Source organism: Salmo trutta, chromosome 20 (genome assembly GCF_901001165.1).
Source record: "Salmo trutta chromosome 20, fSalTru1.1, whole genome shotgun sequence".
Classification (NCBI taxonomy): Eukaryota; Metazoa; Chordata; class Actinopteri; order Salmoniformes; family Salmonidae; genus Salmo; species Salmo trutta.
Window position 1 is genome coordinate 14,609,733 of NC_042976.1, and position 26,970 is coordinate 14,636,702.

Genomic DNA, 26,970 nt, shown 5'->3' on the forward strand with positions numbered 1-26,970 from the left:
CAGTTCATCTCATGTTTTCCCTAATGCTCTAGTGGGTCTTTTTGTAGCAGTTCATCTCATGTTTTCCCTAATGCTCTAGTGGGTCTTTTTGTAGCAGTTCATCTCATGTTTTCCCTAATGCTCTAGTGGGTCTTTTTGTAGCAGTTCATCTCATGTTTTCCCTAATGCTCTAGTGGGTCTTTTTGTAGCAGTTCATCTCGTGTTTTCCCTAATGCTCTAGTGGGTCTTTTTGTAGCAGTTCATCTCGTGTTTTCCCTAATGCTCTAGTGGGTCTTTTTGTAGCAGTTCATCTCATGTTTTCCCTAATGCTCTAGTGGGTCTTTTTGTAGCAGTTCATCTCATGTTTTCCCTAATGCTCTAGTGGGTCTTTTTGTAGCAGTTCATCTCATGTTTTCCCTAATGCTCTAGTGGGTCTTTTTGTAGCAGTTCATCTCATGTTTTCCCTAATGCTCTAGTGGGTCTTTTTGTAGCAGTTCATCTCATGTTTTCCCTAATGCTCTAGTGGGTCTTTTTGTAGCAGTTCATCTCATGTTTTCCCTAATGCTCTAGTGGGTCTTTTTGTAGCAGTTCATCTCATGTTTTCCCTAATGCTCTAGTGGGTCTTTTTGTAGCAGTTCATCTCGTGTTTTCCCTAATGCTCTAGTGGGTCTTTTTGTAGCAGTTCATCTCATGTTTTCCCTAATGCTCTAGTGGGTCTTTTTGTAGCAGTTCATCTCATGTTTTCCCTAATGCTCTAGTGGGTCTTTTTGTAGCAGTTCATCTCATGTTTTCCCTAATGCTCTAGTGGGTCTTTTTGTAGCAGTTCATCTCATGTTTTCCCTAATGCCAAATTAAGAGCTTCATCCACACATTGTGAAGAGTAGCCTCTTAAAAACCTATCGTGCAAATCTGCTGCTTTTTCTAGATAGTCCTCTGTGGAGTGGCATATACTGCGCAGTCTGAAAAACTGGCTTCTTGGAAGTCCTCTTTTTAATGGCTCGGGTGGAAGCTGTCCCCCTGTGATAAAGTATTTCTTTCCATTTCTTTTCTATACAGAGTTGTAAACAGGGTTGCATTTGATTTCTCAATCGACATGTCGAGGCAATGAACACGTTTAGTGTCACATTCAATGGTGAATTTGAGATTGGGGTCAATGTCATTGAGTAATGGTATCAAGTCTGACAGCTCTTCTCTCGTCAATATATTGATACCACTTCAGGACTTTACTCACAAATGGATTTTCGTTTTCATTGTTAACAAAACGTTCAAAATGTCCCACATAAAGGTTAGCATAGCTCGGAGTGAATGTGGAGCCCATCGATGATCCATTCGTTTGGAAGTAGTATTCATTATCAAACCTGAAATAGTTATACATGAAAACATATTCAGCCAGCTCTAGAATAACGTTTGTTGGTGGGTAGTTGTTAGTATCTCGGTCTCTCACATCGTGAGCACGGTCTGCCAGCCCCCAGTATGGGGAATGCTGGTATATAGACTCTCAACATCTAACGTGACCAAAATACAGTCTTCTGTTAATCCCGTTAATGGTGAAATCTTGTTTATGAAGTCTATTGAGTCTTTAACATATGATGGCTATGCTTGCAGATGAGATTTAATAAACTAGTCTACAAAGTTCGACAATGGTTCAAGAATTGAGCATATTCCTGCAACCACTGGTCTGCCTGGATAATATACAGTGAACAAAAATATAAACGCAACATGTAAAGTGCTGGTCCCATGTTACATGAGCTGAAATAAAAGATCCCAGAAATGTTACATATGCACAAAAAACGCATTTCTCTCAGGTTTTGTGCACATATTTGTTTACATCCCCTGATAGTGAACATTCGAGTCTTTGTAGAGATAATCCATCCACCTGACAGGTGTGGCATATCATGAAGCTGATTAAACAGCATGATCATTACACAAGTGCACCTTGTGCTGGGGACAATAAAAGGTCACTCTAAAATTGGCGGTTTTGTCATATTACTCAATGCTACAGATGTCCAAAGTTCTGAGGGACCATGCAATTTTCATAATGACTGCAGGAATGTCCACCAGAGCCATTGCCAGAGAATTCAATGTTCATTTCTTGACCATAAGCCAGCTCAATGTCGTTTTAGAGAATTTGGCAGTACGTCCAACCGGCTTCACAACCATAGACCACTTGTAACCACGCCAGCCCAGGACCTCCACATCCCGCTTCTTCACCTGCGGGATCGTCTGAGGGGAGGTGGGGCGGGGTGCTGAGGAGTATTTCTATCAGTAATAAAGCCCTTTTGTCGGGAAAAACTCATTCTGATTGGCTGGACCTGGCTCCCCATTGGGTGTGCCCCTTCCCAGTAATGTGAAATCCATAGATTAGTGCCTAAATAATGTATTTCAATTGACTGATTTCCTTATATGAACTGTAACTCAGCAAAATCTTTGAAATTGTTGCATGTTGCATTTATATTTTTGTTCAGAATATTTCACGGCAACGTTAACATTTTTTCTTTTACATTTCACAAGGGACATTTTTTGAGGAAAAAGGATGTTCGGTAAGCTCTCTTGACATTGAGCATTAATAACAACAGCATCATGCTGTTCACACAAGTCAGTGTAATTGGATCGTTTGGACCAATAGACACGTCTCTGTAAATTCGGCAAAAAAAGTCACATTAAGAAAAAGAAATTGTGCCTCCATTTCATCCACCTTTACATAACCTTGTCTTTGACAAAAATGTCTTGTTTATTTTTTTACACTGTATTATCACACACACACACACACACACACACACACACACACACACACACACACACACACACACACACACACACACACACACACACACACACACACACACACACACACACACACACACACACACACACACACACACACAGAGAGCTTCTTCTGGTGCTGTTAATCTCTGTGTTTCTAATTTCAAGCCATGCTACTTTTTCAGACTGATGTGTTTTACCCAGAAGGTTGTTACCACGGCAACACAGTGGCGCTGCGATGAGGACTGACAATGATCCTGGCTCCCCACTTCCCCCATACATATCAAGGAAAAGATGCTGCCCTCCTTTTTCTGCAAACCCTCATTGGTGGTTAGTTACCAATGAATGGATAACCCAGACATAGCTGTTATTTTTGGATACCTCCAAATATCTACTCTGACAATGAACGGGGGAGTTATTCACTGTCAGTGAACCTCTTCAATGAAGCTGCATCTCAACCACTGGTCTGCACGCTGACGGTTCCAAAAGGGAGAGCTGGGAATTGGAGTCACTGTATGGCACACAACCAAATATTGCAATTGTTCTGAATAGCTGTTTTGGAGGCCGAATAAAACACTTTACAAGAGACTGAAAATATTATTGTTATGATGCCTACCTCATATCCCTTCAGGGACGGTCCTACCAGGACCACTGGTCTCATGGAGGGGACCACGTCATAGGGAGGGATGTGTTCAGTCTGTAGCGGAGTTCGAGGGTTAGAGGGAGCAAAGACACAGCAACAGTAACATGTAACATCACATTCGCCATTAAGTCCTTTGATTAGGTATTATTTAAATCCAAGAAAGTGTATCTGTGGAATTACTGTGTTACAACAGTGTTACAACACAGGTAGAAAATAATGAGTATAACAGTAGCTGGATATATTACTATCAGCCATTAAGTTATGCTATTAAGACAGTGGGACGTTTCTGTTTTACTTCCTGATAATGTGCTGAAAAAGTGTTCTAATTACAATACTGCCAGCAGATCATTGTTAAAGATGAGCCATCCAATTCATTTATGCAACTCCTATTTTTCTTTGGTCAATCAATTTAATAGCATCATTAAGCCCTGGTACTTGCCAGGGCTGGAATGAAATAAAAGAAGACAGGTCTAAATGGTATTAAAGTGAGCTCAATCAGGTCTGCAAAGACACTTCATAGTATTTATTCCTAAGATATTAATTGGGGTGAATAAAGTCAAACCTATTAGTTAGTCTGTATGCCTAAAATAAAGATTGAAACGCTGATATGGAGGATGCCATTGCACCTAGATTAATAATACAGTAATATATATATAATACAGTATATTATTAATCTAGGTGCAACCAGATTCTGTGTGGGGACAGATCTTGAGGTTTACCTGTGCGTGGATTAAAGTGAATAAAAAGTGTTTATACTACTCACCACTTTCTGCTTCTGTTTTCCTGTAAAAATGAGAAAACAACTGATAATTGCCTTTGAATGCAAGGCGGAAATGTAATACAATATACAGTACAACACATTAGAGAGATACCTTTTCAGTATTCCTCTAATACTGATGGAAATATTTCAAGAGTACAATAATGGATGCAAATACCTTATCACACAAATAAATGAAGTACTACATATACAGTATGTAGACAGTATATTAGTGGTCAAAACACTTGATTTATTTGTTGCTTCTATTCCAAACCTTCCTTTGCAGGTGACAGCCTTGGTTACACTTGTTAAGTGAGTCTGCTAAAGCCTTTGGTAAGTTGCATTATCATTTAAAAGTGTTTATTTTCTTAAAAATACATTCAAATGAATAGAGTAATATTTCAATTTATGTTAAGATGGATATAAGATGGAGCAAATCCTAATATTTGGATAAAGCATCTCTCATCGTAACTTGTCATCAAACCATAATATTTCGCCCAACAGAGTTGGGGCTATAGGGTTATGTTTGTCTTAAAGCAAACTCAATGCATGGACATAATGCTTGTCCATAATCCTCTTGGAGGAAGAGGAGGAGGAGTGGACTGAGAGTGCATGGCTCACCTCATTCCAGTCCAATAGAACGTGCATGGCACATTCTGGAAGACACAAAGATCGCACAACTCCACATTCCATTCACCTAACCTCCAGCCACTGTTCCCTATTTTCACAAATTAACTTACTCTAAATGTTTGTATTGAGCAGCTGCAGCATTTTGAAGTAACTCGATTTTTCTCATTAGAGTAGAACAATGACATCGGGTACATATACTCTGATAACCATTCAGTTCATAGTTCACTAATGTGAAGTGAGCGACAGTTCGTCTAACACTGGATTTGATATGTTAATAAACATATAATAAACAATAATAACACATAAATAATAATAGTTAATAAACAACACACTGAGCAACAATGATATGGTATGTTAGAGACAAGGACAATTAGATCATAGTTTTAGATGATCAGTTAATCATTCTGACAAACGGGTAGCGAGGCGCTGGACCTAATAGGCTTCTGTCTGGAGGCTCACCTGCAGAGGGAGGGTTGGATTTGAACCCGCCTGAAACCATGTCTCCTAGACTGGAGGAGGAATTCCCACTGGACTTACTGCAAGGCACAAAGGATAATAGACAGAGCGAGAGAAGAAACATTAATGTGGAACACAGACAGATAGTCTCATCCATCACGGGAGTCCCACACAACTCCCATCCTCAGGAGAAACAGGGTAAATAACAGTTCTCTGTCTTTAATCAGTCATTTTATTGTTACTTTAGACATCCTTGGTGTTTTAATGTTATTTAATTATTCTCTGTTATTGTCTTTTGCTTGTTTTTATCTCTTTCATTTTATTATTTATTACTGTAAAGTTTGTTACAGTTTTAAATGTACTTCTAAACTAAAGTTTGATTTGTGTCCATGTTGAATATTTAGCATTAGAATAGAATGATCTACCAGTAGAATGGTCTACCAGTAGAATGGTCTACCAGTAGAATGGTCTACCAGTAGAATGGTCTACCAGTAGAATGATCTACCAGTAGAATGGTCTACCAGTAGAATGGTCTACCAGTAGAATGGTCTACCAGTAGAATGATCTACCAGTAGAATGGTCTACCAGTAGAATGGTCTACCAGTAGAATGATCTACCAGTAGAATGGTCTACCAGTAGAATGATCTACCAGTAGAATGGTCTACCAGTAGAATGGTCTACCAGTAGAATGATCTACCAGTAGAATGGTCTACCAGTAGAATGGTCTACCAGTAGAATGGTCTACCAGTAGAATGATCTACCAGTAGAATGGTCTACCAGTAGAATGGTCTACCAGTAGAATGATCTACCAGTAGAATGGTCTACCAGTAGAATGGTATACCAGTATAATGATCTACCAGTAGAATGGTCTACCAGTAGAATGGTCTACCAGTAGAATGGTCTACCAGTAGAATGATCTACCAGTAGAATGGTCTACCAGTAGAATGGTCTACCAGTAGAATGATCTACCAGTAGAATGGTCTACCAGTAGAATGATCTACCAGTAGAATGATCTACCAGTAGAATGGTCTACCAGTAGAATGGTCTACCAGTAGAATGGTCTACCAGTAGAATGGTCTACCAGTAGAATGGATGAATACTATAAATACATGCTAGAATAGATGAGTATTGACAACACATTGTTCCAGGAATTGTGATAACAAAGGGGCTGGAATTAAAGAGGCTAATATATCATTTATGAGCAGTGATTTTCTTGGAAATAATATCTATCGAGGCACTATGTGAGATGACATACCCACTGTTTTACCACATTTGTTACATAACGTAACCCTCGGCAACATGAGGCCAATGCTGAAGTGTCCTTTAAAGTAGACAACAAAGAGTTAAAACAGAGCTGAATGACTCAATAGTGGGAGAGTGACTATTCTCTCTGTCATAGTCGGCAATGAGGAAACTAATATAAGATGATGCACATCATCTCTTTCATATTAGTGTCACCTAAGAAACACGTCACCAATCTGTTATTATGAGTAGTTGCTGATCTGTTATTATGAGTAAACCATCCTAGTTACCGCAGAGCCAGACCTGGAGTAGATGTCCTCTCATCAGACCCACCCATGTCGCTTTCCCTCTTCAGTAACCTTTTATAATACTTTTAGAAATGCTTAATAAAGTAGTTTATAAATAGTTGATTAATGCTTATTCAGGACATTTCTTAGAAACTGTTATCCCCTCTCCAACCCACCCTTCAACACACCCAACCAACCCCCCCAGCCCCTAAACCCACCCTCCAACACAGCCCCTCCACCCAACCAACCCCCCCAACCCCTAAACCCACCCTCCAACACAGCCCCCTCACCCAACCAAACCCCCCCACACCCTAAACCCACCCTCCAACACAGCCCCTCCACCTACCCAACCAAACCCCCAGCCCCTAAACCCACCCTCCAACACAGCCCCTCCACCCAACCAAACCCCCCCACACCCTAAACCCACCCTCCAACACAGCCCCCTCACCCAACCAAACCCCCCCACACCTTAAACCCACCCTCCAACACAGCCCCTCCACCTACCCAACCAAACCCCCAGCCCCTAAACCCACCCTCCAACACAGCCCCTCCACCCAACCAAACCCCCCCACACCCTAAACCCACCCTCCAACACAGCCCCCTCACCCAACCAACCCCCCCAGCCCCTAAACCCACCCTCCAACACAGCCCCCTCACCCAACCATACCCCCCCACACCCTAAACCCACCCTCCAACACAGCCCCCTCACCCAACCAAACCCCCCCACACCTTAAACCCACACTCCAACACAGCCCCTCCACCTACCCAACCAAACCCCCAGCCCCTAAACCCACCCTCCAACACAGCCCCTCCACCCAACCAAACCCCCCCACACCCTAAACCCACCCTCCAACACAGCCCCCTCACCCAACCAAACACCCCCAGCCCCTAAACCCACCCTCCAACACAGCCCCCTCACCCAACCAAACCCCCCCACACCCTAAACCCACCCTCCAACACAGCCCCCTCACCCAACCAAACCCCCCCAGCCCCTAAACCCACCCTCTAACACAGCCCCCTCACCCAACCAACCCCCCCAGCCCCTAAACCCACCCTCCCAACCAAACCCTCCCACACCCTAAACCCACCCTCCAACACAGCCCCCTCACCCAACCAAACCCCCCCACACCTTAAACCCACCCTCCAACACAGCCCCTCCACCCAACCAAACCCCCCCACACCCTAAACCCACCCTCCAACACAGCCCCCTCACCCAACCAAACCCCCCCCACACCTTAAACCCACCCTCCAACACAGCCCCTCCACCTACCCAACCAAACCCCCAGCCCCTAAACCCACCCTCCAACACAGCCCCTCCACCCAACCAAACCCCCCCACACCCTAAACCCACCCTCCAACACAGCCCCCTCACCCAACCAAACCCCCCCACACCTTAAACCCACCCTCCAACACAGCCCCTCCACCTACCCAACCAAACCCCCAGCCCCTAAACCCACCCTCCAACACAGCCCCTCCACCCAACCAAACCCCCCCACACCCTAAACCCACCCTCCAACACAGCCCCCTCACCCAACCAACCCCCCCAGCCCCTAAACCCACCCTCCAACACAGCCCCCTCACCCAACCATACCCCCCCACACCCTAAACCCACCCTCCAACACAGCCCCCTCACCCAACCAAACCCCCCCACACCTTAAACCCACCCTCCAACACAGCCCCTCCACCTACCCAACCAAACCCCCAGCCCCTAAACCCACCCTCCAACACAGCCCCTCCACCCAACCAAACCCCCCAACACCCTAAACCCACCCTCCAACACAGCCCCCTCACCCAACCAAACACCCCCAGCCCCTAAACCCACCCTCCAACACAGCCCCCTCACCCAACCAAACCCCCCCACACCCTAAACCCACCCTCCAACACAGCCCCCTCACCCAACCAAACCCCCCCAGCCCCTAAACCCACCCTCTAACACAGCCCCCTCACCCAACCAACCCCCCCAGCCCCTAAACCCACCCTCCAACACAGCCCCTCCACCCAACCAAACCCTCCCACACCCTAAACCCACCCTCCAACACAGCCCCCTCACCCAACCAAACCCCCCCACACCTTAAACCCACCCTCCAACACAGCCCCTCCACCCAACCAAACCCCCCCACACCCTAAACCCACCCTCCAACACAGCCCCCTCACCCAACCAAACACCCCCAGCCCCTAAACCCACCCTCCAACACAGCCCCCTCACCCAACCAAACCCCCCCACACCCTAAACCCACCCTCCAACACAGCCCCCTCACCCAACCAAACCCCCCCACACCCTAAACCCACCCTCCAACACAGCCCCTCCACCCAACCAAACCCCCCCACACCCTAAACCCACCCTCCAACACAGCCCCTCCACCCAACCAAACCCTCCCACACCCTAAACCCACCCTCCAACACAGCCCCCTCACCCAACCAAACCCCCCCACACCTTAAACCCACCCTCCAACACAGCCCCTCCACCTACCCAACCAAACCCCCAGCCCCTAAACCCACCCTCCAACACAGCCCCTCCACCCAACCAAACCCCCCCACACCCTAAACCCACCCTCCAACACAGCCCCTCACCCAACAAAAACACCCCCAGCCCCTAAACCCACCCTCCAACACAGCCCCTCACCCAACCAAACCCCCCCACACCCTAAACCCACCCTCCAACACAGCCCCCTCACCCAACCAAACCCCCCCAGCCCCTAAACCCACCCTCTAACACAGCCCCCTCACCCAACCAAACCCCCAGCCCCTAAACCCACCCTCCAACACAGCCCCTCCACCCAACCAAACCCTCCCAGCACCAGCCCAGCCCATTCGCCCAACCAAGCCCACCCCCTCAATAAACTTCTCACCCCACAGCCCCTGCCCAGCCCCTCAACCACGGCCTTACCCGTAAGAGCGTGTACCTCTCTTCTGCTCCTGCTGTAGACGGATGTTCTCTAGTTTCAGAGGGCTGGGGATGAATCCGATCTCACAGCCCTCCTTCACCAGCCGGCCGATCCACCAGTCATTACTGTACTTCTGTAGTGGACAAGACAACATAAAACAACACAATGAGTGAAGTGAGTGTGTGTGTTTGTGTTTGTTATACACTGACATATACACTCACTGCTGTACGTCTGTAGTGGACAAGACAACACAAAACAACACAATCACTCAGAACAGAAGAGAGTGTGCAAACTCTACAGAAAAATACACACTATATGTGTTTGTGGGCAATGCAACACAAAACGAATGTCTTAGAACAGAAGTGTGTAACAATTCATAGACATACAGACAGGGCCGGCTCTAGCCTTTTGGGGGCCTGTCATGCCAAATAGTGTCCCCCGGCCAAATAGTGTCCCCCTCTGCGTCACAATGGGATTCGATGAGTTCTAGTTTCTGTTGCTAGGTCTGTTGCTAGAACTTGCAACATTAATTTGTAAACTTTGTTTGTAAACTATTTGCCATCTGTCAACGATGTCTTTACAGTGGTGGGGTGTTGGACTGCTCTTGTTGATCATGTACATACCCACTACAAACAGACTAAATGATGAAAATGCTGGCAGCAGAATCCAATACAGCAGAGAGTTCCTACTACAATGCAACTCAAACACAAACGCAATGGATATCCCAATGACCCATCTAATCCCTGATTGTCTGCGAGTGTATTACAAACCCAAATGCAAACGTAGAAAACACGGGACAATCAGACAAAGAGTTAAAAAATTAAAGAACAAACTTCCCTTCCCACCACCTTGCTGATCAATGCCCTGTCACTGAGGGTTAAAGTGGATGAGCTGTCAGCGAATTTTCGCTTCCAACACAAATACCAGGAGGCCTGTTTGCTGGCGTTTACTGAGACTTGGCTGGATAACAGAGTCCCGGACAGGGAAGTGGAGCCGGCTTCACTCTGGTCAGATGGGGGCGTCTGCCTGCTTGTCAGGGACCAGTGGTGTAAATCGATCCTGGTAAGAGAGAGACTCTGTACCCTCGACATTGAACTGCTTTCTGTGTCACTGTGACCCTACTATCTGCCTGTGAGTTCCTCCAATTGTTTGTTACCGTGGTGTAGATTCAACCAAAAGCTAATATAGCAAAAGCATCAGAGATTATTTATAATCTGTCACAGAAACTGGAATCTATCTCACCAGACACACTCACATTTATTTTAGGGGATTTTAACAACTGTACTTTGCACAAAGTCCTGAGCATGTACCACCAGAATGTGAAATGTCACACTAGGAAAAATAAGACTATTGATTTGTGCTATGGGACAATACCAAATGCGTTCTCTGCCACCACCGGACCTCCCCCGGGAACATCAGACCACAATGTTTTCTACCTCAGGCCAACCTACTGTCGGCTCCTGGAAAGGGAGAAACCTACAGTTAAAACTGTCCAAATCTGGAACGACAACAGTGTCACCTGTCTCCAGGGGTGTTTTGACTGTACTATGTGGGAGGTATTTGAGGACAGCAGCTCTGATCTTGATGAACTCACAGATGTTGTTTCAGACTTTGTAAACTTCTGTGTTGTCAGTTGTGCCTACTAAAACCAGAAAAATCTTCTCTAACAATAAGCCTTGGGTATCGATGGAAAGATCAGGTGTTCCTAATGTTTTGTCCACTCAGTGTACATTGTAGATATTATTTTTAACCACGTTATGCAACTCTAAAAGAAATGTCATTGTTTATATTGTGAGAACTTATAGATTGTTTCATTTCTGTATTTCTTCTGTTTTTGTTACTTTACATGTAGAGTCATTTTTCAGTATTTGCTGAATCAATAGCTTTCCGGAAGAGTCTCTTCCCCTTCTGCAGAAGCCGTGTTTGTGTGTGTGTGTGTGTGTGTGTGTGTGTGTGTGTGTGTGTGTGTGTGTGTGTGTGTGTGTGTGTGTGTTTTTTCTTCTTCTTGTATAGTCAGTGAATGTATAACAGGAATGCCTTTATAGTTGAACAAAGTATTTATGAATGAATTCAGATGATGGAGACCACACCTGAGAACCACATACCTGGGACAGGGTCAACTGAGAGCTCACCTTCTATAACTGACACGTATACCCTCAGACCTGTCCTACTGCCCTTCTGTATGAACGTGAGTAGAACACAATCACTACCTCTCTATACTATGTAGTAGTCTTCCCTGTGGCTCAGTTGGTAGAGCATGGTGTTTGCAACGCCAGGGTTGTGGGTTCGATTCCCACGGCGGGCCAGTACAAAAAAAAATATATAAAAAATGCATGAAATGAAATGTATGCATTTACTACTGTAAGTCGCTCTGGATAAGAGCGTCTGCTAAATGACTAAAATGTAAAATGTAAATGGTATCAAAAAATCTAAAATCACTACTTAATAGGAAGAAGGCAGTTTATGCTAAGGGTGATAGACAGGCTGTAAGAGATGTACAACATGAGATCAAAAGACAGATACTGGTGGAGAAGGAGGTATACAAGCAAAGGATGGAGAGGACCCTCTCCTCAGGAAACGCAAGGGTGGCCTGGCAAGGGATTAAATCCATGTCTAGTGCCCCCCACATAGGCAGGGGAAAACCCAGTGTTGACCTTGGGGGATTAGAGGGCCGGAACATGGTTAATGAACTGAATGTTTTCTTCTCAAGATTTGAATCAGACAACTTTGTGTCAGAGGTAAAACAAATGGAAACATCATTACAAATGTTTGAGAGAGTTGTTGTTAAACAGGCTGATGTTTTGAAGTTGTTCAGGGGATGTAACGCACACAAAAGCCCAGGCAAAATAAGTGGACATGTGCTAAAGCACCGTGCTGAACAATTAGCTAGTGTTTTTACAGACATTTTCCAGTCCTCACTCGACCAGCAACACGTGCCAGTATTGTGGAAAAACTCAATAATTATACCAATTCCTAAAGCATCTAATCCCTCTGTGCTGAATGACTACCACCCTGTCGCCTTGACATCCTTAGTAATGAAATGCCTTGAGAAAATTATGAAAAGTCATGTTCTCAGCACCACCCAGAAGCTCCTCGACCCGATTCAGTTTGCCTATCAGCCCAGCAGAGGAGTTGATGATGCAATTTTTACTCTCCTCAACATGGTGTATAGACATCTAGAGGGTGTACTCTCCTCAACATGGTCTACAGACATCTAGAGGGTGAACTCTCCTCAACATGGTCTATAGACATCTAGAGGGTGTACTCTCCTCAACATGGTCTACAGACATCTAGAGGGTGTACTCTCCTCAACATGGTCTATAGACATCTAGGGGGTGTACTCTCCTCAACATGGTCTACAGACATCTAGAGGGTGTACTCTCCTCAACATGGTCTACAGACATCTAGAGGGTGTACTCTCCTCAACATGGTCTACAGACATCTAGAGGGTGTACTCTCCTCAACATGGTCTATAGACATCTAGAGGGTGCCAAATCCCATGTCAGGGTTTTGTTTGTAGGACTTTTCTTCTGCCTTCAACACAATCCAGCCTTACATTCTGGCACAGAGACTCATCCGGGACTTCTCCTTAGATGGGGGGCTGGTTTTGTGGCTGTTGGACTTCCTGAGCCTGATGACACTGCCTTGATCAGCCTGTTGCATGATGACGAGGAACACCATGGCCCAGTCCTAAATGACTTTGTAGAGTGGTGTGACGAATCACACATCTATCAGAGGTCAGAACATAGAGATTGTAGAGGAATACAAATATCTGGGTGTCCTCTTGGAGGATGCATGGTTCTCGACTTTTGCCTCTCCCGAGTCCATTCGGGAGTTGCAGCAATGGGACAAGACTGTAACTACCAATTGGAATTGGGGAGAAAAAGGGGGTAAAATAAATACAAAATTATTACCTCAGAATTGCTCTCCAATGACAGTGTTTTTGACAGTGACAATCTGCTGACTACCTGCTTCAGAGGACTGAAAAGACTGGAAAGAGAACACTTTCTTTACCATGTATTTGTCTTTTTGGGGTGGCAGGTAGCCTAGTGGTTAGAGCGTTGGGGCACTAACCAAAAGGTTGCTGGATCAAATCTCCGAGCTGATAAGGTCGTTCTGCCCCTGAACAAGGCAGTTAACCCACTGTTGCCTGGCAGGCCGTCATTGTAAATAAGAATTTGTTCTTGACTGACTTGCCTAGTTAAATAAAAAAAAATATACATTTATATAAGTAAATATTGTTAATTAGGAAGAAATAATTTAAGCTGTTTTTAGATTGACGTTGTGCCAGAAAGTTGTATTTAGCTAACGTCAGCTAGTTAGCTAGCTACTGTAACTGTTATTGTAGCTTTCTGTTTGTATGTAGCTTGCACTTCAATGGCATCCCTCTGGGAGATTCTTTCCAACCATGCGAAGTGCCATGAAGACGCCAGTGACCTCGACATGAGGCGCAACATTCAGAGAAATTCAGGGTAACTTTCATTAAGTAGTTAACTTCTATTTGATAACTGGACGGATTTAGCTAGGTACAAACACTTTTCAACAACCATTTTCCATCTAGCTAGTTGCTAGCTATACATATAGTTCAGTGGAGGGTGCTGAGCGGAGGATGGCTCATAATAATGTCTGGAATGGAGTGAATGGAATGGTATCAAACACGTGGTTTCCATGTGGTTGATACCATTCAATTGACTCCATTCCAGCCATTATTATGAGCCGTCCTCCCCTCAGCAGCCTCCACTGATATAGTTATATGCCTGTCATATAGAGGTGTCTATCTATAAGTTAAACCTGATCAATCAAATGGATAGGCGTAAGCAATTATGGTAATTCCAAATGCCCTTAACTAGGTTCGCTAGACAGACACAGGGAGGGGGGAGAGGAAGAAAGTGAGAAAGAAAGGATGAAAGTGAGAGCAGGAGAGAGAGGTGGGTAGAGAGTGGAAGACAGAGAGAGATTGAGAGAGAGAAACAGAGAGAGAAAGACAGCAGTGTAAATGTACTTAGACGGGTGTATTTCAACAACTCTTCTCCTCCAACTTGTTAGGCAATCATATCTACCTACGGGGGAAGGATGGCCAGCCACACAGGAGGGTGATTTTCACTATGGAGGAGAAGAAGGCCGTGCTGACCGAGATGCATGCTGGCCCCTTCGGAGTGAAGCGCATGATTGCCAAAATCAACCTACGCTTCTTCTGACGGGGAATTGTCAAGGAGGTGGACATCTGGGCAAGTGAAATAACCTTTTGTTTATCAATCACATTCTATTCATGTTACGGATTCCCCCGGTACTGTTGCTCTGAAAGTTTTCTTGCTCTATCATACTGGGCACATAATATGTGAGATACACAGATTAACTAAAAACACTAGCACTGCAAACACTCAGAACAAAGAGAGCAGTAGTGCCTGGACTTTGCAGTCTCCCTCTTCAAGTCCCCCTTCCAAGACTAGCTGCCTGTTGCGAACAAGTGACAGGCAGAACCTCCCAACCACACAGCAACCACCTTCTCAAAATTCATAACACCAGAATTCAGTTTTTTAGTCTATGATTGCCATGTGAGTGTATAAAAAATCAGTGAAAATAAATGAATGACAACTGTACCAAAAATGATCAAAGGGGACACCAAGGAACTTGAAGCTCTCAACCTGCTCCACTACAGCCCCGTCGATGAGAATGGGGGCGAGCTCGGTCCTCTTTTTCCAGTAGTCCACAATCATCTCCTTTGTATTGATCACGTTGAGGGAGAGGTTGTTGTCCTGGCACCACACGGCCAGGTCTCTGACCTCCTCCCTATAGGCTGTCTCATCGTTGTCAGTGATCAGGCTGTTGTGTCATCGGCAAACTTAATGATGGTGTTGGAGTCGTACCTGGCCGTGCAGTCATGAGTGAACAGGGAGTACAGGAGGAGACAGAGCACGCATCCCTGAGGGGCCCCTGTGTTGAGGATCAGCGTGGTGGATGTGTTGTCACCTACCCTTACCACCTGGGAGCAGCCCATCAGGAAGTCCAGGATCCAGTTGCAGAGGGAGGTGTTTAGTCCCAAAGTCCTTAGCTTATTGATGAGCTTTGAGGGCACTATGGTGTTGAACGCTGAGCTGTAGTCAATGAATAGCATTCTCACATAGGTGTTTCTTTGGTCCAGGTGGGAAAGGGCAGTGTGGAGTGCAATAGAGATTGCATAATCTGTGGATCTGTTGGGGCGGTATGCAAATTGGAGTGGGTCTAGGGTTTCTGGGATAATGGTGTTGATGTGAGCCATGACCAGCCATTCAAAGCACTTCATGGCTACAGACGTGAGTGCTACGTGTTGGTAGTCATTTAGGCAGGTTCCCTTAGTGTTCTTGGGCACAGGCACTATGGTGGTCTGCTTAAAACATGTTGGTATTACAGACTCAGTCAGGGACAGGTTGAAAATGTCAGTGAAGACACTTGCCAATTGGTCAGCGCATGCTAGCAGTACACATCCTGGTAATAAGTCTGGCCCTGCGGCCTGGTGAATATTGACCTGTTTAAAGGTCTTACTCACATTGGCTGCGGAGAACGGCATCACAGTCTTCCGGAACAGCTTGTGCTCTCATGCATGTTTCAGTGTTATTTGCCTCGAAGAGAGCATAGAAGTAGTTTAGCTCGTCTGGTAGGGTCGTGTCACTGGGCAGCTCTCGGCTGTGCTTCCCTTTGTAGTCTGTAATGGTTTGCAAGCCTTGCCACATCCGATGAGCATCAGAGCCGGTGTAGTATGATTTGATCTTAGTCCTGTATTGACGCTTTGCCTGTTTGATGGTTTGTCGGAGGGCATAGCAGGATTTCTTATAAGCTCCGGGTTAAAGTCCCACTCCTTGAAAGCGGCAGCTCTAGCCTTTAGCTCAGTGAGGATGTTGCCTGTAATCCATGGCTTCTGGTTGGGGTATGTACGTACGGTCACCGTGGGGATGACGTCATCGATGCACTTATTGATGAAGCCAATGACTGATGTGATGTACTCCTCAATGTCATCGGAAGAATCCCGGAACATATCCCAGTCTGTGCTAGCAGAACAGTCCTGTAACTGCTTCATCTGACCACTTTTTTATTGATCTAGTCACTGGTGCTTCCTGCTTAAATATTTGCCTGTAAGCATGAATCAGGAGGATAGAATTATGGTTAGATTTGCCAAATGAATGGCGAGGGAGAGCTTTGTATGCGTCTCTGTGTGTGGCGTAAAGGTGGTCCAGAGTTTTTTTCCCTCTGGTTGCACATTTAACATGCTGATAGAAATTTGGCAAAACAGATTTAAGTTTCTCTGCATTAAAGTCCTACTAGAAGCGCCGCCTCTGGGTGAGCGTTTTCTTGTTTGCTTATGGTGGAATACAACTCATTCAATGCTGTCTTAGCGCCAGCCTCAGTCTGTGGTGGTACGTAATCAGCTTAAAAAAATATAGAATATAGGCAATAGTTCGAGACTTCCTTAGATATCGTGCACCAGTTTTTATTTACAAAAATACATAGTCTGCCGCCCCTTGTCTTTTCAGACGCCGCTGTTCTATCCTGCCGGTACAGCGTACAACCAGCCAGCTCTATATTGATAGTGTCGTCGTTCAGCCACGACTCCGTGAAGCATAAGATATTACAGTTTTGAATGTCTCGTTAGTAGTTTAATCTTCCGCGTAGGTCATAGATTTTATTCTCCAAAGATTGTTCCCAAAAAAGCAGTATATAATTTGTGTCGGGCTCGTCAGACTCGTTAAAAAAAAAAAAAGGATTCTGCCAGTCCGTGGTGCGTAATCGCAGTCCTGATGTCCAGAAGTTATTTTTGGTCATAAGAGACGGTATCGGCAACATGATGTACAAAATAAGTTAAAAATAAAGTTACAAACAACGCAAATAAACAAACAAAAAAATACAATCGGTTGGGGACACGTAAAACGTCAGCCTTCTCCGGCGCCATTTTATATAGCAATGGATTCTAATAGTTTATCGAATCCTATTGTGATGCAAAGGGGGACACTATTTGTCCCGGGGGACATTATTTGGCATGACAGGCCCTAAGTGAGATTTGGTTGTTGTAAGAAAATGTTGTAATTTTAAAGCTAATTTCCTGCAATTATACACATTTTGCCATGACATATGTCATGTTAATGATATCTGAGTGAGATTGACTAACAAAATCTATTTGGGCCCCCTGGAGGTCAGGGCCCCTGGGCACGTGCCCTCTGTGCCCGGTCGGTATTTGGCAGTGGTGGAAAAAGTACCCAATGTCATACTTGAGTAAAAGTAAAGATACCTTAATAGAAAAAGACTCAAGGAAAAGTGAAAGTCACCCAGTAAAATACTACTTGAGTAAAAGTCTAAAAGTATTTGGTTTTAAATATACTTAAGTATCAAAAGTTAATGTAATTGCTAAAATATACTTAAGTATCAAAAGTAAAAGCATAAATAGTTTCAAATTCCTTATATAAGGCACACCATACGGCACCATTTTCTTGTTTTTATTTATTTATGGATAGCCAGGGATAGCCTTTTTGGATAGCCTTTTTGTTTAATGAGTCCAAAGCAGTAGGGATGACCAAGGATGTTCTCTTGATAAGTGTGTGAATTTGACCATTTCAATGTCCTGTTAAGCATTCAAAATGTAACGAGTACTTTAGGGTATCAGGGAAAATGTATTGAGTAAATGTACATTATTTTCTTTTGGAATGTAGTGAAGTAAAAGTAAAAGTTGTCAAAAATATAAATAGTAAAGTAAAAACTACTGAAGTAGTACTTTAAAGTATTTTTACTCAAGTACTTTACACCACTGGTATTCGGACATGATTACTATACGTTTAGATAACTGGCTAGACTAACTTAACAATCTAAACAATGTTAGCTGACATGGGCTAACTGAGTGACTCGTCAGCGACTGACAAAACAGGAGAAAAACTAAAAATTGCTGATGCACAACCACATTTAGAACTTGCGCCTTGTGTATTCTATTATTCTAACTCTCAACAGCAAGTTGAAACCCTGACTGAGTTCCCCCCCAAAAATTAAGAAATACATATTTTGGGTCAGGGGCCCTCTAGTTGCCGGGGGCCCTAGGCGACGCTTATGTCGCTTATGCCTAGAGCCGGCCCTGCATACAGTACACACTCTATGCAACTTTGAAAGTCAACACAAAACAACACAATGACTCAGAATAGAAAAGAAGAGTGTGTAAACTCCACAGACATACTAGGCTGTATACACACTCACATTGTTCTCGATTCTAAAACGGGACATGCATTATTGATATTGATTCATCCATAATGGCTCTTGAACAGATATGGCTTGCAGCAAACATAGGTTGTCTGAAATGGCACCCTATTCCCTATATAGTGCACTACATAGGTAATAGAATGCCATTTCAGACGCAGGCATAGCTGTAGCAGTAGAGTTGTTATGTACTGTACAGTATATTGTACCTCTTTAATGTGCAGGAAGTCCTTGGCATCGAAGGAGATGGCAGTTCCTGCCACAGGGACATCCTCATCCAGGGCTCCACAGTAACTGACGTTAGTCTTCACAGCAAAGGCCACCGCTTTGGCCTGAGACGATACAGGAAACGTCATGTATAAGAAGAGTGCCTAGCCTAGCTAGATAAGCTCAACCATAACCCATTGGGCAAAATGTGCTGCAAATATACCACTTCTGGTTGTAATGTGGTTTTAATAAATAACTTCATTTCAACCAGCCTTGCCTACTGGGACCTTTCCAATAATAGGGGCCTTGTTCTGAACCTATGTGCCTAGAAAGAGACATAAGGCTCCGCAGTGGGACACCCTGCAGGTGGTCTGTCTCACCTTGGCCCTCTCCAGCTGTACAGCAGCCTGCTGCTCCTTCTCCAGCTTGCCGCCTGCCGGCTCCTCCTCCAAGGAGACATCTGAGTCCGATGGTCGGCTAGTGTAGGAGTCAGCTGAACCCTGCAGAGGGACAATATAACAGTCAGATAACAGTTAGACAACAGTAAAATGATTGGCTAGTGTAGGAGTCAGCTGAACCCTATAAAGGGCCAAGACATTTGTGACATTTGTCCCTGAAAAATATGACATTTTTGCTGTCTGAACCCCTCTGTAGTTGTCATTGTTATTATGAGGAATGTTTACCATGCTTACACAGGTCAGTGAGGAATGTTTACCATGCTTACACAGGTCAGTGAGGAATGTTTACCATGCTTACACAGGTCAGTGAGGAATGTTTACCATGCTTACACAGGTCAGTGAGGAATGTTTACCATGCTTACACAGGTCAGTGAGGAATGTTTACCATGCTTACACAGGTCAGTGAAGTTTGTGAGCTGTGTCATCACTATGAAAGCTGTAATCTTGAACAGATAAAAGGCTACATGGTTACCCTACAGTATTTTATTTGTTTGTTTAACCTTTATTTAACTAGGCAAGTCAGTTCAAAACAAATTCTTATTTACAACGATGGCCTACCCCGGCCAAACCCTAACCCGGACGGACGACGCTGGGCCAATTTTGCGCCGCCCTATGGGCCTCCCAATCACGGCCAGTTGTGATACAGCCTGGAATTAAACCAGGGTCTGTAGTGACGCATCTTGCACTGAGATGCAGTGCCTTAGACTGCTGCGCCACTCGGGAGCCCATGTCCTAATATTGTCAGAATGTACTGAGCTCTTAGTGAAGGTGGCAGTGACAGGCCTGCAGCCAGGTGCTACAGAGGTGGTGTCCGCACGTTACGTGGGTGGGAATATGCCTCTCCAAGCGGGATCACAGGGACCCTGATTAAAGCTGGTGAGCCGGGAGACACAACTCACAAATATAGGAATGTTTTTGATGCCCATAGCTGGCGAGCGGTGAGCAGCCCAGCCGATCTTAGTTGAAGTGATCACATTGGAAACCACATTAAGTGGAGAGAGAGTGGGAATAAAGACAGACTGGCTGGATCAATACTGCATGAGGAGGAACAGAACAGTGAGATAGACACAAACAGAGAAAGAGAGGAGACAGACAAAGAGAAAAAAATACCGAGAGAGAAAGAGAGACAGACAGAGAGAGAGAAAGAAAGAGACAGAAAGAGAGTGAAAGGCAGAGAGAGAGAGTGAAGGAGAGAGAGAGAGACAAAGAGAGAGAGAGAAAGAGACAGACAGAGAGACAGAGAGAGAGAGAGACAAAGAGAGAGAGATAAAGAGAGACAGACAGAAAGAGAAAGAGAGAGAGATAGATAGAAAAAGAGAGAGACACATTTCCCTCAGATTACACAGACCCACAAAGAATTCAAAAACAAATCAAATTTTGAAATACCACAGTGTGCCATCACAGCAGTAAGATTTGTGACCTGTTGCCACAAGAAAAGGGCAAACAGTGAAGAACAAACACCATTGTAAATACAACCTATATTTAAATGTATTTATTTTCCCTTTTGTACTTTAACTATTTGCACATCATTACAACACTGTATATAGACATAATATGATATTTTAAATTATTTTGGAACTTTTGTGAGTGTAATGTTTAAAAATGTTATTGTTTATTTCACTTTTGTTTATTATCTATTTCACTTGCTTTGGCAAGTAAACATATGTTTCCCAAGCCAATAAAGCCCCTTAAATTGAAATTGAATTGAGAGAGAGAGAGAGAGAGAGAGAGAGAGAGAGAGAGACAGAGAGAGAGAGAGAGAGAAAGAGAGAGAGAGAGAGAGAGAGAGAGAGAGAGAGAGAGAGAGAGAGAGAGAACAGAATTAGAGAGACAAGGACTGCTGGGATCACACAGTGGCAAGACAGCTCCATTTCTACATCAATACATCTCAGGCTGAAGGGAGCAGAGTGGACTAGCGTTAGAACCTGTGAGTGAGTGACATGGTAGATGACCTGTTAAACCACCATGATGTCTAGTATAGTGTGGTTGGTCATTACAACTTCTACTAGATTCACTGGAAGCAGCAGTGGGATTCATTTATATAAAAGGTTCAAAGAAAGCTTGGTCAATGTGTGTTGTCTTTTTAGGCCCGGTGCAACAAGGTTAATCAACCTTCAAGGGGATTGTTCCTTTTGTGTGGGATCTTTTGATTCCTGGATCAAAGTAGTCTATTGCTAATGTATTCAATAGTCCTTTCTCAGAAGAGCACAGGTCTGATTAGAATGAGACAATAGGAGAGACAGAGAGAGAGTGGGGCAGAGAGGGGGGAGGGAGAGAGAGAAAGAGAGAGCGAGAGAGGGAGGGAGTGCAAAAGAGAGAGGGGGGAGAAAGAGAGACAGAGAGATTGTCCCGGTCTCTGTCTCCCTGGGTGGGGGTGGATACGGTGGCTGGGTCCCCCACCCAGCCTCAGGCGGAGCCAGTCTAATGTCATTACGATCAGAAGAGCTGCCCCCCGATACCACACACCACCCTTTCTCTTATTAACGAGTCAATGGCTGGTGGGAGAGTGCCCCGGTACAACACCCACTCGCTCAGTCAGAGCGGAAAAGACGGAAGGAGAAAGTGTGAAGAGGAGATAGAGGAAGCCATAGGGACAGACTGTACGTAAATAGAAAGTAGGGGCTGAAAAGAAAGTGGGAGAGGGACAGAAAGAGAAGGGGGGAAAGAGGGAGAAAGGCAAAGAGGGGGATATTGAGAGAGGGGGAAGAGAGGGAGAGACAGGGGGGGTGAGACAGGGATGCAGCCCTACCCTCTTCAACATATATACAGTTGAAGTCGGAAGTTTACATACACCTTAGCCAAATACATTTAAACTCAGTTTTTCACAATTCCTGACATTTAATCCTAGTAAAAATTCCCTGTCTTAGGTCAGTTACGATCACCACTTTATTTTAAGAATGGGAAATGTCAGAATAATAGTAGAGAGAATTATTTATTTCAGCTTTTATTTCTTTCATCACATTCCCAGTGGGTCAGAAGTTTACATACACTCAATTAGTACTTGGTAGCATTGCCTTTAAATTGTTTAACTTGGGTCAACTGTTTCGGGTAGCCTTCCACAAGCTTCCCACAATAAGTTGGGTGAATTTTGGCCCATTCCTCCTGACAGAGCTGGTGTAACTGAGTCAGGTTTGTAAGCCTCCTTGCTCGCACACGCTTTTTCAGTTCTGCCCACAAATCTTCTATAGGATTGAGGTCAGGGCTTTGTGATGGCCCCTCCAAAACCTTCCCCAACCAGAAGCCGTGAATTGATGGCAGCATTCACGCAAAACTGAAAGCGCGAACCACTGCTTTTAATCAGGGCAAGGCGGCGTACAGTGTAGCTATTCTCTCCGCAAGGCAATCATACAAGCTAAGTGTCAGTATAGAGACAAAGTAGAGTCGCAATTCAACGGCTCAGACACGAGAGGTATGTGGCAGGGTCTACAGTCAATCACAGACTACAAAAAGAAAACCAGGCCCGTCGCGGACCACGATATCTTGCTCCCAGACAAACTAAAAACTTCTTTGCTCGCTTTGAGGACAATACAGTGCCACCGACACGGCCCACTACCAAAACCTGCGGGCTCTTCTTCACTGCAGCCAACGTGAGTAAAACATTTAAACGTGTTAACCCTCGCAAGGCTGCCGGCCCAGACGGCATCCCTAGCCGTGTCCTCAGAGCATGCACAGACCAGCTGGCTGATGTGTTTATGGACATATTCAATCAATCCTTATCCCAGTCTGCTGTTCCCACATGCTTCAAGAGGGCCACCATTGTTCCTGTTCCCAAGAAAGCTAAGGTAACTGAGCTAAATGACTACCGCCCCGTAGCACTCACTTCCGTCATCATGAAGTGCTTTGAGAGACTAGTCAAGGACCATATCACCTCAACCCTCCCTGACACCCTAGACCCACTACAATTTGCTTACCGCCCCAATAGGTCCACAGACGACGCAATCGCAATCACACTGCACACTGCCCTAACCCATCTGGACAAGAGGAATACCTATGTAAGAATGCTGTTCATCGACTAGAGCTCAGCATTTAACACCACAGTACCCTCCAAACTCGTCATTAAGCTTGAGACCCTGGGTCCTGACCCCGCCCTGTGCAACTGGGTCCTGGACTTCCTGACGGGCCGCCCCCAGGTGGTGAGGGTAGGAAACAACATCTCCACCCCGCTGATCCTCAACACCGGGGCCCCACAAGGGTGCGTTCTCAGCCCTCTCCTGTACTCCCTGTTCACCCATGACTGCGTGGCCATGCACACCTCCAACTCAATCATCAAGTTTGCAGATGACACTACAGTGGTAGGCTTGATTACCAACAACGACGAGACGGCCTACAGGGAGGAGGTGAGGGCCCTCGGAGTGTTGTGTCAGGAAAATAACCTCACACTCAATGTCAACAAAACAAAGGAGATGATTGTGGACTTCAGGAAACAGCAGAGGGAGCAGCCCACTATCCACATCGACGGGACAGTAGTGGAGAAGGTGGAAAGTTTTAAGTTCCTCGGCGTACACATCACGGACAAACTGAAATGGTCCACCCACACAGACAGCGTGGTGAAGAAGGCGCAGCAGCGCCTCTTCAACCTCAGGAGGCTGAAGAAATTTGTCTTGTCACCAAGAACACTCACAAACTTTTAGAGATGCACAATCGAGAGCATCCTGTTGGGCTGTATAATTGCCTGGTACGGCAACTGCTCTGCCCACAACCGTAAGGCTCTCCAGAGGGTAGTGAGGTCTGCACAACGCATCACCCGTGGCAAACTACCTGCCCTCCAGGACACCTACACCACCCGATGTCACAGGAAGGCCAAAAAGATAATCAAGGACAACAACCACCCGAGCCACTGCCTGTTCACCCCGCTATCATCCAGAAGGTGAGGTCAGTACAGGTGCATCAAAGCTGGGACCGAGAGACTGAAAAACAGCTTATATCTCCAGGCCATCAGACTGTTTAACAGCCATCACTAACATTGAGTGGCTGCTGCCAACATACTGACTCTAATCTCTAGCCACTTTAATAATTAAAAATTGGATGTAATAAATGTATCACTAGCCACTTTAAACAATGCCACTTTATATAATGTTTACATACCCTACATTACTCATCTCATATGTATATACTGTACTCTATACCATCTACTGCATCTTGCCTATGCCGTTCGGCCATCGCTCATCAATATATTTTTATGTACATATTCTTATTCATTCCTTTACACTTGTGTGTATAAGGTACTTGTTGTGGAATTGTTAGATTACTTGTTAGATATTACTGCATGGTTGGAACTAGAAGCACAAGTACTTCGCTACACTCGCATTAACATCTGCTAACCACGTGTATGTGACAAATATTATTTGATTTGATTTTGATTTGATTTAACTTTGTTGTCATTAAGCCATTTTGACACAACTTTGGAAGTATGCTTGATAAGAGCGTCTGCTAAATGACTTAAATGTAAATGTAAATGTCATTGTCCATTTGGGAGGACCCATTTGCGACCAAGCTTTAACTTCCTGACTGATGTCTTGAGATGTTGCTTCAATATAGCCACATACTTTTCCTCCCTCATGATGCCATCTATTTTGTGAAGTGCACCAGTCCCTCCTGCAGCAAAGCACCCCCACAACATGATGCTGCCACCCCCGTGCTTCACGGTTGGGATGGTGTTCTTCGGGCTTGCAAGCCTCCCCCTTTTTCCTCCAAACAGAATGACGGTCATTATGGCCAAACATCTATTTTTGTTTCATCAGACCAGAGGACATTTCTCCAAAAAGTACGATCTTTGTCCCCATGTGCAGTTGCAAACCGTAGTCTGGCTTTTTTATGGCGGTTTTGGAGCAGTGGCTTCCTCCTTGCTGAGCGGCCTTTCAGGTTATGTCGATATAGGACTCGTTTTTACTGTGTATATGGATACTTTTGTATCTGTTTTCTCCAGCATCTTCACAAGGTCCTTTGCTCCAAAGTACGTTCATCTCTAGGAGACAGAAAGTGTCTCCTTCCTGAGCGGTATGACGGCTGGTTGGGTCCATGGTGTTTATACTTGCGTACTATTGTTTGTACAGATGAATGTGGTACCTTCAGGCATTTGGAAATTGCTCCCAAGAATGAACATGACTTGTGGAGGTCTACACATTTTTTTCTGAGGTCTTGGCTGATTTCTTTTGATTTTCCCATGATGTCAAGCAAAGAGGCACTGAGTTTTAAGGAAGGCCTTGAAGTACATCCACAGGTACACCTACAATTGACTCATGATATATGTGTTTATGTAGAGGGGTGTTTGTTTAGAGTATTCCGGGGTTTTGGTTATGTTGTGTATTTCTATGCTCTATCTATGTTGTGTATTTCTTTGTGTTGGCCTGGTATGGCTCTCAATCAGGAACAGCTGTACATCGTTGTTGCTGATTGAGAGTCATACTTAGGTAGCCCTGTTTTCACCTGTCCCTTGTGGGAAGTTGTTGTTGCACTGCTGTGTTAGCCTGCAATACTGTTCGTTTGTACGTTTTCTTGTTTTGTTAATTAAGTGTTCTAAATAAAAGTTAAAAAGAGCACTCAACCCGCTGCGCCTTGGTCTATATACGACGACCGTTACAGATCTTCCCACCAACAATGGACCAAGCAGCGGGGTAAGGAGCTGGAGAAAGGCTATCGGGAGTCGTGGACCTGGGAGGAGATTTTAGCTGGGGCTGGACCATGGAAGAAGGCTGGAGTGGATCGGGACTGTTATATTGGTATACGGTTGGCATTTAAGCCTGAGAGGCAGCCCCAATAAAAAAAAATTGGGGGGGGGGGGGGCACACGGGTAGTTTGGCTGGGCCAGGGTTAAGCCCCAAGCCAACTCCCCGTGCTTACCGGAGGCAGCATGTGACTGGTCAGGCCCCGTGCTATGACGTGATGCGCATGGCGTCGAGGCCGAGTATTCACAGGCCGGTGTGCGCGGTGCCAGCGCCCCGCATTTGCCAGGGGGAAGCGGGCATCCAGCCAGTAAGGGTGGTGCCAGTACTGCGCTCAAGACCGCCAGTGCATCTTCACGGCCCAGTGTATCCTGTTCCCGCTCCTCGCACCAGCCCTGAGGTGCGTGTATCCAGTCTGGCGTATCCAAAGCCAGCCCCACGCACCAGGCCACCAGTGCGTCAGCCCAGTCCAACTCGTCCTGTTCCTGCTCCTCGCACTAGCCTTGGGGTGCGTGTCTCCAGTCTGGTACCTCCACTACCAGCCCCACGCATCAGGCTTTCAGCGTGCAGTCCCCGTCCAGAGCTTCCGAACACAGTGTCTCGTCCAGAGCTTCCGGCAATAGTGCCTCGTCCAGAGCTTCCGGCAACAGTGCCCCGTCCAGAGAGTCCGGCAACAGTGCCCCGTCCAGAGTGTCCGGCAACAGTGCCCCGTATAGAGATGGCCCACAGTCCGGAACCGAGAGAAACGGCCCACAGTCCGGAACCGAGAGAGACGGCCCACAGTCCGGAAC

The 26,970-nt window shown here is 45.4% G+C and overlaps 1 protein-coding gene across 4 annotated transcripts in view; it reads right to left on the minus strand.

Annotated features, from left to right (window-relative positions):
* Nucleotides 1-26,970, minus strand: part of LOC115155601 (voltage-dependent L-type calcium channel subunit beta-4) — a 72,556-nt gene that overhangs the window by 13,335 nt on the left and 32,251 nt on the right. For 2 of the 4 annotated variants that reach the window (XM_029702370.1, XM_029702372.1), the window contains 6 exons: nucleotides 19,440-19,559; nucleotides 19,062-19,184; nucleotides 9,645-9,775; nucleotides 5,232-5,308; nucleotides 4,149-4,168; nucleotides 3,359-3,439 (listed from right to left, as the gene is read on the minus strand). In XM_029702370.1, coding sequence (XP_029558230.1) covers nucleotides 3,359-3,439; nucleotides 4,149-4,168; nucleotides 5,232-5,308; nucleotides 9,645-9,775; nucleotides 19,062-19,184; nucleotides 19,440-19,559 — 552 coding nt within the window. Of the gene's footprint in view, nucleotides 1-3,358; nucleotides 3,440-4,148; nucleotides 4,169-5,231; nucleotides 5,309-9,644; nucleotides 9,776-19,061; nucleotides 19,185-19,439; nucleotides 19,560-20,416; nucleotides 20,454-26,970 lie in introns of those variants that run through there. The other 2 variants (XM_029702373.1, XM_029702371.1) reach the window with 2 other exon arrangements.